General features: G+C 35.5%; 1 protein-coding gene across 1 annotated transcript in view; it reads right to left on the bottom strand.

Moving 5' to 3' along the window:
- Positions 1-15220, bottom strand: part of USH2A (usherin) — a 689941-nt gene that overhangs the window by 100445 nt on the left and 574276 nt on the right. The window contains exons 58-59 of the mRNA XM_044266844.1: positions 6581-6739; positions 4932-5094 (exon numbers count right to left, since the gene is read on the bottom strand). Of these exons, the coding sequence (XP_044122779.1) occupies positions 4932-5094; positions 6581-6739 (322 nt within the window). The remainder of the gene's footprint in view (positions 1-4931; positions 5095-6580; positions 6740-15220) is intronic.

Genomic DNA, 15220 nt, shown 5'->3' with positions numbered 1-15220 from the left:
GGCTCTGCTTATTAAAATCCTGTCCACTATAAATGAAATAGAAAACAAAATCCTGAAAGGGACCAGATGATACATGAAGATTTCGTATAGATGGCATTTCAAGTCAGTGAATTATAAAATAATGTTGACAAACTAGATAGTTTTTTAAAAAAAAATAAATGCATAGATTTCTCATTCTTTAAAACAAAATCAAGTCTTATATTTAGATATAAGGAGAAGAACCCATAAAATTGCTGGAATAATTGATGTGTTATTTTAATATGATCATCAAAGGGAGAATTTCCTTACTATATAAAGAGCATAGATGAATGAGAAATAGTCTAAAAGGAAATAGTCTAAGGATATGCAGTATTTATATACACACATAAATAGAAAGGAAATATTTAAAATAAATGAATGACTTCACTTATAATGACCAAATTTTAATTAAAAATTTTAATTAATTTAATTAAAACATATTAAAATAATATGCCATTTAAAATATTGAACTGGCAAAGATTTGAAAAACTGATAAGACCCCCTATTGACAGGAGTTTTCAGAATTAAAATTCTTACAACCATTTTTAGAAGACTATTGAGCAAACTCTAGGAATTTAAAATGTACAAAATTTAACCCTGCCCTTCTAGTACTAAGAATAATCCTTCATTTGCTCATTGTGAAGGTGTTTTTTTGAGAGTTGCTGTTGTAATGAAAACTTGAAATCACCTATTTTGCCATCAGTAGGGGACTGGTTAAATAATACAGACTCACATTCATATAATAAAATATAGTTGAGTCATTAAAAGAAGTGAGGTGTGTGTGCACGTGTGTGTGTGTTTGTGTGTGTGCATCCGTGCCCAAGGAAAACTGGAGAACAGCATGAACAATATAATTCTTTTTATGAAAGGGAAACTATAAAAAGAAAGAAGAAATATTATGTATATTAAAATTAATAGTAGTTACTTTCATTGATGGAAATTTTATGTGCCTCGGGTAAGTCATATAGAAAGGATGAATAGTCTTTTTAATATTCTGTCCTGTTAAAACTTTTTTCCAACAAAAATATTTCTAATAATGGTCACTAAATTTTTATATCATAAGGCCAAGTCCTAATGACATCAATTTCATCCATGAGTGAATGAAGTCTTCCATAAATATTCCAGACAAAAAGAATCCTTTTCTCCTGTAAACTTTCTGATAAATATTTATATTTTTCTGGTAGATATTTATATTTTCTGATAAGTATTCATATATTTCCCTCTTTTTTTTTGTTTGTTTGCTTAGTTTGACTTATATCTCCTACTATAGTAAAGGTCCTTGGTAATAGGACTCAGATCTCACAGCAGATATGAACATTTCTATTTATCGATATATCTATCACCTGTCAATCATCTATCTACCTATCTTCATTTCCATATCTATCTTTCCACACAACATGAATTGATTGTATAAGAGTTTCTTCACTTTTGAGTCAATACCCTCTTATTTTAGTCAATCAGCTTAATTTCCCATTCTAGAAAATTATTATTTGCAGTTCCCTGCTTGGAATATTCTTCCATATCAACCACCCATCCTAACTATCTCTTATTTTATCCTTCAAAATCTTACTATTTAAATACTCAAGAAAGAGTTCATTATTCATTTCTACTTCTACAGTGTTTAGAAGGTATTGGTGTGTATATTTTTTCTTATTGCACATCGATCAATCTCTGTATTTGCTTAAGGAGACTCTTTATGAGAATAAACCTCATGCAGTTTTGTTTCTATTAAAATGGTGGGGGATCATTTCATTAAGTGTTTTGTGAAGTCCCAAGAAAAAGAAATATTTGATGAATTTTGTAAATGGAAGTCAGACTTTGTGGAGGGATTTGCATTTACAACATTATAGATATGACAGAGGGGAATACTTAAAAATCGTTATTATAATATCCAAATGGACTATGAGGAGAAAACAAATGCTGAAGATGGCCTTGTCTATATACTCTATCAGTAAAAAGGTTGCACAACACTAACATCAATGTTTCCCTCTTGGCAGAAGTGTCTTTTATAACTCCTCTCTTAGTGAACAAAGTAGCCTAAATCAAATAACAAAGTAACAGATAAACGGAACAGAAGCAATCACATTAATAATCATATCCTTCCCAGATTATTTTGTTTGTAAAGTCATCAATACCCCTTTATCAGCACAGATGCTTTTCAATAGGATGATATGTAGAGGCAGTCTTTAAACAATGGAAGGAAATTACTGAGGGGAAGGGATTTAAGGGGTTAGAGAGACTAGAGTGACAGGTATTTTCAAAATGGGATTGGCAAATTGGCTTCCTGCAATTTAATGAAAATATCTGCCTGGGCCAAACCCTGTCTTTGGTTTGAGCTAAGTGTGTTTCCTTTGGTGGCGATACAAGAAAGAGGAGGCAAATGATGAAGCAGGGATTACATGCCATAACCTCCCCAGAAATACTGCAGGCTCGTGGCCATAACTATAGAAGGGGCTCTATGTAGTCCCAGAATGAAAAAGAACTATGTGTCTACATTCTATTTCTGTCCTTACAAATTTCTGATTTTTTTTTGCAGCTATCTAAGAAAAATTTGATATTGTTGTTGTCTAAGCACATTTAAACTTCAGCTGAAATAACCGCCAAGTGATTCATGCCTATGTAGGTGAATATAACGATTGTATCTGGAGCCCCAGTGCGCCATTTTCATTTCACTTTAAATAAAAAACAAAATGTATCTATGTCAGTCAGTGCCCTTCTGCTGTACTCAGAGGTATCAAACAGGCTACAATTATGATTGTGAAGTGATTGTGTCACATTGGAGGAAGGTTTATTGCTTTTGAGTCTGCTAGGCAGTAACACATTCTGTTTCATATTACTCTTTATATCATTGTTTGGCTGTGACTAGAATAATCAAATGCCATCAAATGCTGTCAAATTCAATTTACAGTATTTTTCATTGAAGCGGGCTTTCTGCATTATATTTCCTGTTTTCCCTCTCTATAGCTGCCACGGAATAGTCACTGAAATCATGAGGTTTATTTACAAAACCAACAGACTGAAGCCACGTCCTGCTCCATAACAGATACTTTATTTCCCTTTATTCAGAATTGGAATTTGATGTGCTTTTCTCATACAATTAGCATTAAGTAGATGAAAGAAAACTATTCCAAGAGGATGGGCATTTTAGAGCCTGCACTCATGAGCTTAGCTTAAAATGTAAATTCGTGTTAGCCATTTTTACGTGTTTGTGTGTATTTGAATCAGAAATATTATTCTTCAAATTAATGTTGGCTGAGGAGACATCTGACTTGCTCTTCTTTGGCCATGTCATTTACGTAACTAGAAATGCAATAATACTTTCTCCTTCTATAATTTTCCTACAAACCCTTACTCGTCACTGAAGATGGACCCGAATCAAACGGTTTTAAAATCTGACGTTGAAAGAGGAGCCTGAACTAAGTTTCCTGTTTTCAAGGCACAGGACCAAACAGGGGAAGTCGTGAGGCTGCTGGAGAGACTGACAAACCGTGAGGGGGTAGGGGTGAGGGTCTGAGCAAAAATGAGTTGTTTTCGGTTTGCCTAACGTAAATACGCGGCTTTCGGAATGGAGTTTTTAATCTGCAAATCCCTCAGGTCTGCTGGTATCTTTCTTCTGTTGTGCCTTTTCTGTCTTAGACAGTTACGGTCAGGAAGTCTGCGTCTCCTCCAACCCCAGATCATATGCCAAAGTCCAAACCCCCAAGGTGATGGTATTGGGAGATGAGGCATTTGGAAGGTGACTGGGACATGAGTGTGGAACTCTCATGGTGGGATTAGCACCCTTTCAAAGGGACCCACGGAGGTCTCTAGTTGCTTCCAGCACAGTGAGGACACGGTGACGTGACAGCGGTCTGTGACCCAGGAAGTCGACCCTCACCAATCATGGAATCTGTTAGCACCTTCATTTTGTATTTTCCCAACTTCCAGGAAAATAACGTGTGTTGTTTCTAAACCACTTAGCTTATGCCATTTTTGTTACAGCAACCTGCAGGGACTAGCACAGATAACAAACTCAGGTTCTTTGCCTCCTTGACTCTCTTCCTGTTGGATTTTGCCTTCTCTCCTCTCTTCCTCCTTCTCCCTCAGGGTTTCTCTGTTATTCTCTTTCCCTCTCTCTCTCTTCTTCTCCTTCCTGTTCTCTCTTCTCCCTCCCTCCCTCTGCTTCTCCTCCTCCTTATTCATTATTTATTTAAAGAAAACACTGAAACTATGTGCGTGTGGATCAGGTGAAACCCGGATCAGAAGCGCAACACCTTTCAACCCAAAATGTCGTTGCTCCTCTGTCTGTCCCTCCCTTCTCTCTCTCTCTCTTCTCTTTCCCTTCACGCTCTCTTTCCTTCTTTTCTTCATTTTAGGGGGCTATACTTCACAAATTCTGCATATCATGGTGAACAGCAGCTGCATTGCTATCTACTGCATTCCCATCTAACCAGCTGAGTGGAAACTCCTTCCAACAGAAGGGGAACTGCCGAGCTGAACCATTCTTTCTGCAGATGGAAAACACCCTATTTTTTGAGGATAAAAAAGTTTTTCCAAACTCCACATAATAGGTGATGGGAAATATTAGAATTCTGATTGCAGACCTGGTTCCTCCTCTGGAATGACTATGTTCTCTTGGACGGTGAGCCTCTAGAGGACTGCTCTACACTTAATCAGAAGTAAGGCCAAAGTGCACTATGAGGTCTCGTCGTTAAAGGAGGGCTCAGACAAAAATGCTACATGGTAGCTGTGGTTTCCCCCCCTGGATTATGTGTAAAAGCTTCTAATACTAATCTTAGACCTCAGGAGGTGCTCCAAAAAAACATGAATTCCCACTTATTCCCTTATGGAAAAAGAAAATGTATTTGGTTTTACCGTCCTCAAATAATACACATTTTTAAATAATTTAAAATAATAGTAATAGTCAATGTTACCTGTGAAGAAAGTAGTTGAGGATGACTCCGTTTGGCTTTTTAGGTGGCATCCATTTAACCTCGATGCAAGCCGACCCCAGTGCCTTAAGAACAGGGGACGGTAGATCCATTGGGGCTGCTTCAGATGTTTTAACAAATGTCCTACTGCTAACTCCACAACTTCCTTGAAAAAAAAAAAAATCGAGTCCTTATGTAATTTGTCAGGTGGGGAAAAGAGTTACATATGCACATAGAAGGATAAGGAGATTATGGAAATCATATTAGCTGAACTTTTGTATATGACCTTTGTACACATATTTTAGACTAGTACTATAAATCTCTAATTTGAATGTATTTATATGTATACATATTTTTTATTATATACAAACATATTTTATGTATATTTAAATAGGGAATCATTTTTGGAAAATCCATTAAGTAACGACAAATTTTCAGAGGCATAGACAATAATGCTTATGCTTGTCTGAACTGTGGCTTCTCTAGCTTCTTACAGTCATTATTCCAGAAAGTGATCAAGTACTTGAGTATCACTAGGGTGTGTGACTGGTACATCTTGTATATTCTTAATAGTATCTTATTTTTGCCAATATCGTAAAATAATGGCCAGCTCCCAACATGCAGGAATCAATTAATTTGAAGAATATTGTATCTCCATAGCATAATTTCAGAGATGCAGAGATGCCGAAGTGGATTTTGTATTTAAATAAAGGAAAACGCTAGTTTAAAACTGTTTCCATGTTGATTAGCTGAAGACCGGATCAGAGAGAGTAATATCTTTCAAAACAAAATACTTTGGTTTAGTTTGTAGAGAGAAGTGGGCAAACTGACTCACAGTTTGAGATGAGGCAAAGCAAAATCACAGACCCCTCGTCCCGATCAGCTCCATGAGAACTCATGTTCATTTGGACACAGACGTTCTTAAGCACAAATAAGATAGGAGTTCCCACCACGCGAGTATAAGATTGGGGCATTTCTTTGATTTAAAGTGGAGCAACATGTTTTATACACCAATATGAGTTGTATCTTTTCTTCTTTTATTAATATATGGTGTAACATTTGGAGAGATGAAGGGACTGATAGAGGTTCTTCCTTAAAACCACAGAGATGGATGATTTCATAGACAACTAGCCTATGCCATGAAACTCAGGGCAACAGCCTGCATATATGACAGAGAGTCCAGGGAAGCACAGTAAAATATGTAATTTTTGAATGAAAAGATTCATTCAAGTGTAACCCAACTTCTAAATAATGCCTCCCCTCAATCCCAAATAAAACTTAAATAAACCAAAGTGCCAAAGTGTGTACCTTGTTTTTTTTTAAAATTTTCATAATACCTATTTTGTTTTATATTACCAATGATTCCTTTATGTGATCTAGGTGTTTTTCTTTTAAAGGGCCTTATAAAACAAGACTTTGCAAAACTACCATTTTAATATATTTAAATATTCATGATTTAATGTGCAGAAATGCATAATGCTTCACTCAATGCCAGGCTCTGATTTTTCTGGGTAAACAGTCCAGTACAAATAAGAAATGAAATGTTAGTCTTTGTATTTGAATTGAGAATCTATTCCTTTTTAATGAAATTTTTTCATAAAATACTTTTGTTTTTAATAAAAGCCCAGGACAAGTGTCTGAAAGACTTTCACCATTTTGACATGCTTGTATCCTTATCTCATATTGTGTGAATGGAGCCAAATTTTCCAGAAGGATGCATTGATGATGACCAACAGAGGAGGTCAGAGGTGCTACACTTCCAGCATTGAGTAAGACATTGTACTCCACAGGCATTTTGGGGATGAGGATCCCTTCAAAGAGAGAGAGAAAGAGAGAGAGAGAGAAAACACATATGTATGCTATACAGAATGATCAACAAATGTTTGTCTTTTAAAAACGATGAATCTTTAACATTTTATAACTTAAAGGTATATTATTGCCAAATATAGCACTTAATAACTGCATGAATGTATATTCCAAAAGTAAAAAATAAAACATGTATCACCCCTTTTCAAAAACAAATGAAGTACATATAATAGTTCTATTCAAAGGTACACTCTACGGGCAAATAAAAGCGAAGGCATGTTTCACTTCTTAAAAAATACAAGGCAATTAGAAATGGTGTCATATATTTTTGCTTGGCTTACTTACTCTTAAAGTACATAAAAAAAAAACACCAGTTTTGCTTGTGACAATAATTTTTCTGTAGGCATTGTGTATGCATCTAGTCTGACACAGATCCTTGACATAATAGCCCATAAAGTATCCAAATCATAGTCTACCTAGAGAATTCCCAGTGCATTAATTATTGAGTTAGGACAGTCCACTCTGTCAGGGAGACTTATGGACCTAAATACATATGAAATTTGGGTTCAAAACTGTCATTTTTCACAATGCTTCCTAAAGAAAGAAGGTCTTGTGAGTTTAGCCTTTTCACAATCTATTCATATAATTAAATGCCTGTAAGTTTTAGTTGGTCATGAACAACATGTACATTTTTTTTTTCAAGGAGAGTATATGAGCCTTGAATGAAGAATATAATGGAATTTCTCATGAGATTTTCTCATTGATCTGATAGCTTATAACATTTGAGGGTTTAATTACTTCCCTTTGTAGCACTTAAATAAGGTTATCTTTGCTGTAGAAGCAATGAAATCTACAGCACAGGACTCAATAACCCTTCAGAAATGAGGCCTAAAAAATGAAATGAAGGTTTGCTTTTTGTAGATAGAGCCCTAATTGTATAAGGGTTGGAAGAGCCAGTATAAAGCAGAGATGCTCGGGATTTTGTGTAGGATAGATGAAAATAAGAACTCTCCAAAGGATATATTGATCATAGTCAGAGGACCGAACAATTGTTTCCTTTGGAAAGCAGCGATTGTGCTGAACCCAGACTAAGAAATTTTAGTTTAAATTAGAGCATCTTTGTTAAATTATCTGTTGTATTTGTTCTAATGACTTAAATTACCGCTGTTCTATCATTGATTCCTAAATTCCTATTTCTGGCTTTTTATCTCTCTTGCATTCCTAATTTCTATTTTCAGCAACCTACTTCACAGAGACCTCCATCTCAACAGGTCCAAAGCGTAATCACTGTATTTTCCACTCCCAAATCTGTTCTTCTTCTTGCGTTTCCTTTCCATTTTCCTATGCCGAAGGCCTTAGAGTAAAGCCTTGGGGTAAGACTCCTGGAGTCAACCCTGCTTTCTTTCTACACAGTTGCAGCAATAACCCAAACAAGAACAGCCATCTCATTGCATTCTGGTTGCACGCAGGACAGGGTACTCCATAAAGTCAGGGGCTCTGTTCTTATCCCCAGCGTAGTTTCAGTGCCTAGAGTTTAGCACAAAGTGACAGCTTAATAAACGTCAGTTTGAGTGAATGATTGAAATCTCAGGACAATATTATAAAGCAAATGTTATTGCATTTTTTCAAGACGAGAAAGCACCTTGCTCCAGATTGCCAGTTGATTACTTGGGGTAGTCACACTTGAACTCAGACCCATCTGATAACAAAGCTTATTGCTCTCTATTTATGTTCTCTCTTGGTAATGGAAACTTGGATTAGGACAACTGAGGAAAAATGAGAGGATAATTTTGAGACAACATGGGTAGCCAGGCAGAACAGTTATTGAACACTGATTAGAGGGAAGAAATGGAAAAATTAGAATTCTTACTGATGAAACTAAATTATAGGTGAATATTTGAAGCTCTGAAGGGTAGGTTTCCGAAACTGAGATACACATACCCTACACACTTGTGGATTTCTGTCCAAGTATTTTCAAAGACAAGGACAAACATGGCACCTCTTCCTGGAATGCCACTTTGACCTTTAAAATTTGGGAAATGCAAGGCTTCCTTGCCTGAGCAAGGGAAACCAGCAGAATCCCACTTTTCCTTGTTCATAAAAATTTGGTATGGAGTTTTCTTCCTAAAAAGTCCCAGACTAGAAAATTAGATTGGTACCGAGTGATCAGAACTTTGACTGGTCAGTTGTTGTAACTCCATAGTCACCTTAGAACTAACTAAATGACAGCAGAAGTTTATGCTGACATAATCAGTGTGTTGAACAAGTACAAGTCCTATTCATGATGCAATCAAAACACCATCTAATATGAGTTGCTCAGTATTGCTTTAAAATTAATTCGTCATGGGTAATCTTCTGCAGACACAGGATGAAATTTTGACTGGGCCCACAGTTCTGCTGAATCTCAGGTAGTAGACATTTCTATGTTATTTTTTTTTTCTATGAAGAAAAAAGATACCATGACAAAGATTAATGGCTAGAAAATGTAAATAAATTTATTTTTCTCTTTAATGGCATCGTGAATACACATACTGGGCTTATTTAGAAGATACTCTTTGAGTCCTAATTCCCAACTATAAGATGAAACTGGCAATGGTTTTACTGCTCCCAAAAAGACTGCTCTAGTTAAAATGAAGTTTGAGAGTTGGATGCAGAGAATTGATTATAGGGACCATTTGAAGCTCTTAGTCCATTAATGGGTGAGGAAAACCTATGTACTACATTAGAAGTAAAATAAAGAACTGTATAATCAGGCTTTTTTTTTTTCCGCACTAAGAATGTTCTTTGGAGATTGTTGTTCCAGGTAGTAAAAGAGATTGAAGACTTGATCAGGGACCCTCTCAGTTTGTAGTTTGACCTCTCAGCAGGAAGATAGGCTAATGGAAATTTCCATTCACAGTATCTTGGAATGTCACAGTATGCACTTCCCATTTTGGCCATTTCTTATTGTTACCCTGACATAGTCTGTAAAATGGTGGGGGAAAAAGGCTGCTGTTTGTACCTGCATATTTATAACACAATGAACACAGAAAGAATTGCCTGGACATTGAACTTATTGGAGTCAGCTTTCTCCAGAGTGATCTAATATCCTAAAATATAACAGCGTAGCACTCTTTATCCAAGGAGATAGATAACAAATAAATAAATAAATAAATAAATTCCCTAATGGTAAATTATAAAATACATTATTTTTTGGATGAAGATAAACACATTGGAATAAAATGGCAAATTTGTATGAGTTTTTAACCTAAAAAGCAAGATCTTAAAGAAATTGCAAACTTATGGTGATTGCTTTCGGTGGTTTCTAGAACTCCTAGGATTGATCGCATGTTCATTCTGCCTTCTCTGTTCCTGGGATAGATCTTATAGAAAAGTTTGACAAACACTCATTTGAAAAATATTCTATCATTCTTGTTGAACTAGACAAACCACAGAATGGAGTCAGGCAGATCAAGTCACTTCTTTGCCCTTATTTGTTTCTGGTAAATTATTTAACCTCTATGAACACTGGTCTCTTCATCTGTAAAATGATGATAATAATAGCCACCTCATAAAGAGCTATAAGGATTAAATTAGAAAATGCATGTAAAACATTTTAGTACATTCCTGCGAATAGAAAGTGCTGAGTTAATGAAAGACATCTCAGCAAAACAAAATGAAATGGAACAAAATGGGAAAAAAAAAAAAAACCCACATCTCCAACACTATTTTATCAGCTCTCAAACGCTCTGAACCCACCTTTTTTAAAAAGTATAGTTTCTATTCTAATTCCAAATCAATGTTATATTCATCTAAGTAGATCTCTTTATAACAATATTTTATCTAGGTTTTTTAATGAATACTTGGATATGATCAAGTGTATTCCTACGAAGATATTTTTCCATTTCTAGCCGTAATTTAGAAGTGGTCTTTCCATCAATTCATCTGAGGTTGCGCTTTACTGAATGTCTTCCTCTGTACCTACTGGTCTGCTTTCAATAACTTCTCTGCTTAGAAGGACAGGACTCCTAGGAGGTCAGGGAACAAAGCTGTCTTTCTGCTACATTTCAAATATAGACATTATCTTGATCTATGTTTCAACATGGCTAGTCAAGGCATGAACCCGGAAAATGTATTTTTCACATCTTGGTTAATTGGAAATAAATGTCCTTTACATATACCTATGAGGTGCTGAAAGAGAAAATGCTCCTTGAAGCTGTGAGCATGTCAAACAGTGACATGTATTTAGGAAAGAGGGCCCCTCCACTGTCATAATTTACATGACTGTGACATGAAAGGCTCCTGTGTTCCTGCAAACCCTACACCATCTGCAATGAGTCTGAAACAACCTAGCCCCCTGGTATTCTGATGACTAAATGAAATGAAATGGGCATATTTGTTAAAGTCAGCTGGGAAGCCACACGACTTGGTTAGTTCCCGAGTTCATAAATTTATGTCAGAGCAAGAGGAGCAGTGGAAGCTCAAGTGAACCAATTTACCCTAAGTGCAAATGGCAGTTTTGTTATTTGGTGTCAAAGTTACCAGTCCCACAATGACAAGCTGCCATAACACATTTTCTTGTTCACTAAAGAACAAGGATTTCGTTGGTTAATATTCCTCGCAATGCTCCTTTTCATAATTTACAACAACTAGATGCTGATAGGTTATTTAACATTTATGAAGTTAAGATGTAATCAGAAAAACCCTGATTATCTTTACAAATAAAAAAGTTAAATTATTCAACTTTTTTTTTTTTTTCTCCGTGGCTTCATTTCACAGCAGGTGCATACTTTACAATGGGACAAGTCAATCAAATAATCCTTTTTTAAAATCTTTTTTTAGGAACTGGAGCAGGAACAATTCTAAGAGAAAAACTATTAATTCGGTTTGATAGCTGCTTCAAAACACTGGTTGCACTTAATGTAATGCTTTGAACAAATCAGCTAGACAATTCTTTGTTGCATAGGTAGGCATATCTCGGTTATGCCCTTTCGAGGGTTTGGAAGTGAAACAAGACTCTCTTAAACACAAATCCGTAATAACTGTATGGAAATTTTACATAAGTTCATATAATAGTGGTCATTTTATGCCCTTTCTACCTTAATAGATAGTAGGGTTCATGACAGGAAGGACAATGTCTCATTCTTCTTTATAACTCTCAGGGTGTCTAGCATTATACCTTGCCTCTGAGTGGGGGCTCAGCAAATATTTTCATGTTCATTAAAGTGAATAGATAATTCAGTATACCCAAAGGCTAATGAGTTATATCTCATGAAATTTTAAGCTACAAATAAAACACTCCTACTGGGTTAGTGGACGAGCTGCTCTTAAATTACATTGTCCTCATTCATATTTGCTATATTTAGAGCAAAATTATTTTTTAGCTTCTGAACTGGATTATAGTAGAGCTTAGAAAAAAATCATTTGTTTTATGCATAGTTTATGTACAAAAATGATGAGAAAATAGCAGTAATTTTGATCGTAGAACTTGGAGTCAGATGCATTGTGGGTTGGCTCCAACACATTTGTGATAAATAACCTAGACAAAATAACTAAAGAGTATCTAAATTGTTCTCATTAGTAAAATAGGCAAAACAATAGACATACTATATTATACTATACTATCTGTACTATACAATAGGACATACTGTATTATACTATACTATATTAGGTTGTTAAAAACATTAAATGAGATACATATTAATCTCTTAGAAAAATGCCTACTACATATTAGAACTCAATAAAATTCATTAAATAACAAAAGCAAAGGCAATAAAATAAATTGACAAGTGGGACACATCACACTAAAAGGTTTCTGCACAGCAAAGGAAACCATCAATATGAAAAGGTAGCCTATGGAATGGGAGTAGATATTTGCAAACCATTTAACTAAAAAGGGGCTAATATCCAAAATATACAAGGAACTCATGCAAATCAATAGCAAAATAAAAAAGACCTAATTAAAAAATAGACAAAGGCTACAAATAGACATTCCCCCCCCCAAAAGACAAGCAAATGGCTAACAGATATGTGAAAATGTGCCTAACATCCTTAATCACCAGGGAAAAGCAAATAAAAAACCACAATGAGATATCACCTCATACCTCTCAGGATGACCATTCTCAAAAAGACAAGAGATCACAAATGCCGGAGAGAATGCAGAAAAAGGGACTGTTTGTACACTGTTGTTGGGAATGGAAGCTCATATTGCCAGTGACAGTTTACTATGGAAAACAGTATGGAGATTCTCAGGAAATTAAAAATAGAACTCCTCTGTGATCCAGCAAACCTTCTTCTGAGTACATATCCAAAGTGCATGGTATCATTGCCTCACAGAGCTATCTATACTCCCAAGTTCATTGCAATATTATTCACGATAGCCAAGGTATGGAAATGACTGAAGTGGCTTTCAATGGAGGGATGGATAAAGAAAATGTAGTATAGATGAAATAGCGTATTATTCAGATTTATAAAAAGAAGAAAATACTTCCATTTGCAACAACATGGATGAAACTGAGGGGCCTTATGCTAAGTGAAATAGCCAGACAAAGACAATATATGTATGGAACCTTAAAAAAAAAAAAAAAGAACTCATAGAAACAGAGTGGGATGGTGGCTACGAGGGGCTGGAAGATGGGGGAAATAGGGAGAAGTTGGTAAAAAGGTACAAACTTTCAGTTATAAGATGAATAATGTCTGGGGATCTAAGGTATAATGTGGTGACTATAGTTGATAATACTGTATGGTATAAGTGAAATTTGCTAACAGAGTAGAATTTGTGTTCTCACCAGAAAGACAAAAAATAAATATGCGATAAGATGTTAGCATTAATTAACTTGATGGTGCAAATCTTTTCACAGTTACATATGTCAAATCATCACATTGTAATCTTTAAATGTATTATAATTTCATTTGTCAATTATACCTCAGTTCAGCTGAATAAAGATTTACTATGCTAAATAAAACATAAATCATTGAAATGAGTTTTATACTTTCTTCTGAAATTCAGCACTACTGTCACTTGGGTTTTGCACTTAAAGAAAATTGAAAGAATTGTCAAAGTTGAATCATCCCAGTTAAAGCAAAGTAAATTTTTTTTAGGGCACTTAATGACAATTTTGACTTTAAATAGATATTATCTGATCTAATACACTGCGGTTGATTAGCTAACTGAACACCAAGATGCCTAAGGTCTTTAGATAGGCCATATCATGGCTAACTACCCTTTAATCAAAAATTGGTTAATAAAAAGCATTTTTATTCCTAACCAATATATTTTTTATTCCTAAGCAATATTAATTGAAATGATTTTTCAGAAGAACAGTTGCTAATTGTTTTCTTTAATGGACTAAGAGATAAATATGAATGGACACACACCAGTACTTCGAGATTATGCATTAAACCTAAATAACTCCCCATCTTTAGTGAGGAAATGTGTTGAATGCAATGGCATTGTTAATTAGAACATGATGAAGGGCTAGAACAGTTCAAAATACAGTCATCACCTTGATAAATTAGAAAGACTCATCATTACCTTCAGAGTTCAAATAATTTTGAGTGTTTGGATTCTGAAATAGCAGGAGTATCTCTATTCTTATCCTGAGTAAACCATTTATGTTCCAGGAACAATTTGCTTCTTCATTTTCTGTGATTTTTTTTACCCATTAGTTGAAAATGTATCCCTCACTCTATTTAATACAAATGTGTAAGTCTTGACCTGAGGTTAAGAGCTGGTACAGGGTGAGAAGGAATGTTTAGGAATCAGCTAGGCAGGCTGCTGTCTGTAGCCTGAATAATAATAGCCAGCTTCCAGGCAGTGTGCACTAAATGTGTACCATGCTACTTCACCAACTTCTACTTCACCGACTTCACATAGCAATGCGGGGTGGGCATTTGATACTTTGTTTCACAGACAAGAAACCTCAAGTTCAGAGACATTGTGGAACCTGCGCAAGGTCAAGGGAAAACTAAATGGTGGAGCCCATTCCACCTAGAAACCAGTATTCCTTTTTCAGAAATAAGCGAAAAAATTATGCATCCACAAGATGACATCTAATATTTTGAAGATACGTATATGTGTCCTATTTGTCTCTAAAGAAGAAATACGTATTTGTGTGTGTGTGTGTGTGTGTGTGTGTGCACATATATGTATGTTTAGGGTTGAATTAGTGTGGAGAGAGGGACAGGATTCTACAGGAAGTCAAGTGTTTGAATAATTTTTAAAAAAGATTTTATTTATTAACTTGATAGAGACAGAGAGGTCACAAGTAGGCAGAGAGGCAGGCAGAGAGAGAGGGGGAAGCAGGCTCCCAGCTGAGCAGAGAGCCCAATGTGGGGCTCAATCCTAGGACCATGAGATCATGACCTGAGCTGAAGGCAGAGGCTTATCTCACTGAGCCGCCCAGGCGCCCCATGCTTGAATAATTTTAAGCAACAGAAAATCCAAAATTTATTTATATTTGCTTGAATGACAAATTCTAGAAACTTACTCACTATTCTCTTCTTCC

The sequence above is a fragment of the Neovison vison genome, chromosome 10, assembly GCF_020171115.1.
Source record: "Neovison vison isolate M4711 chromosome 10, ASM_NN_V1, whole genome shotgun sequence".
NCBI lineage: Eukaryota > Metazoa > Chordata > Mammalia > Carnivora > Mustelidae > Neogale > Neogale vison.
This window is presented reverse-complemented; position numbering and strand designations above follow the sequence as displayed.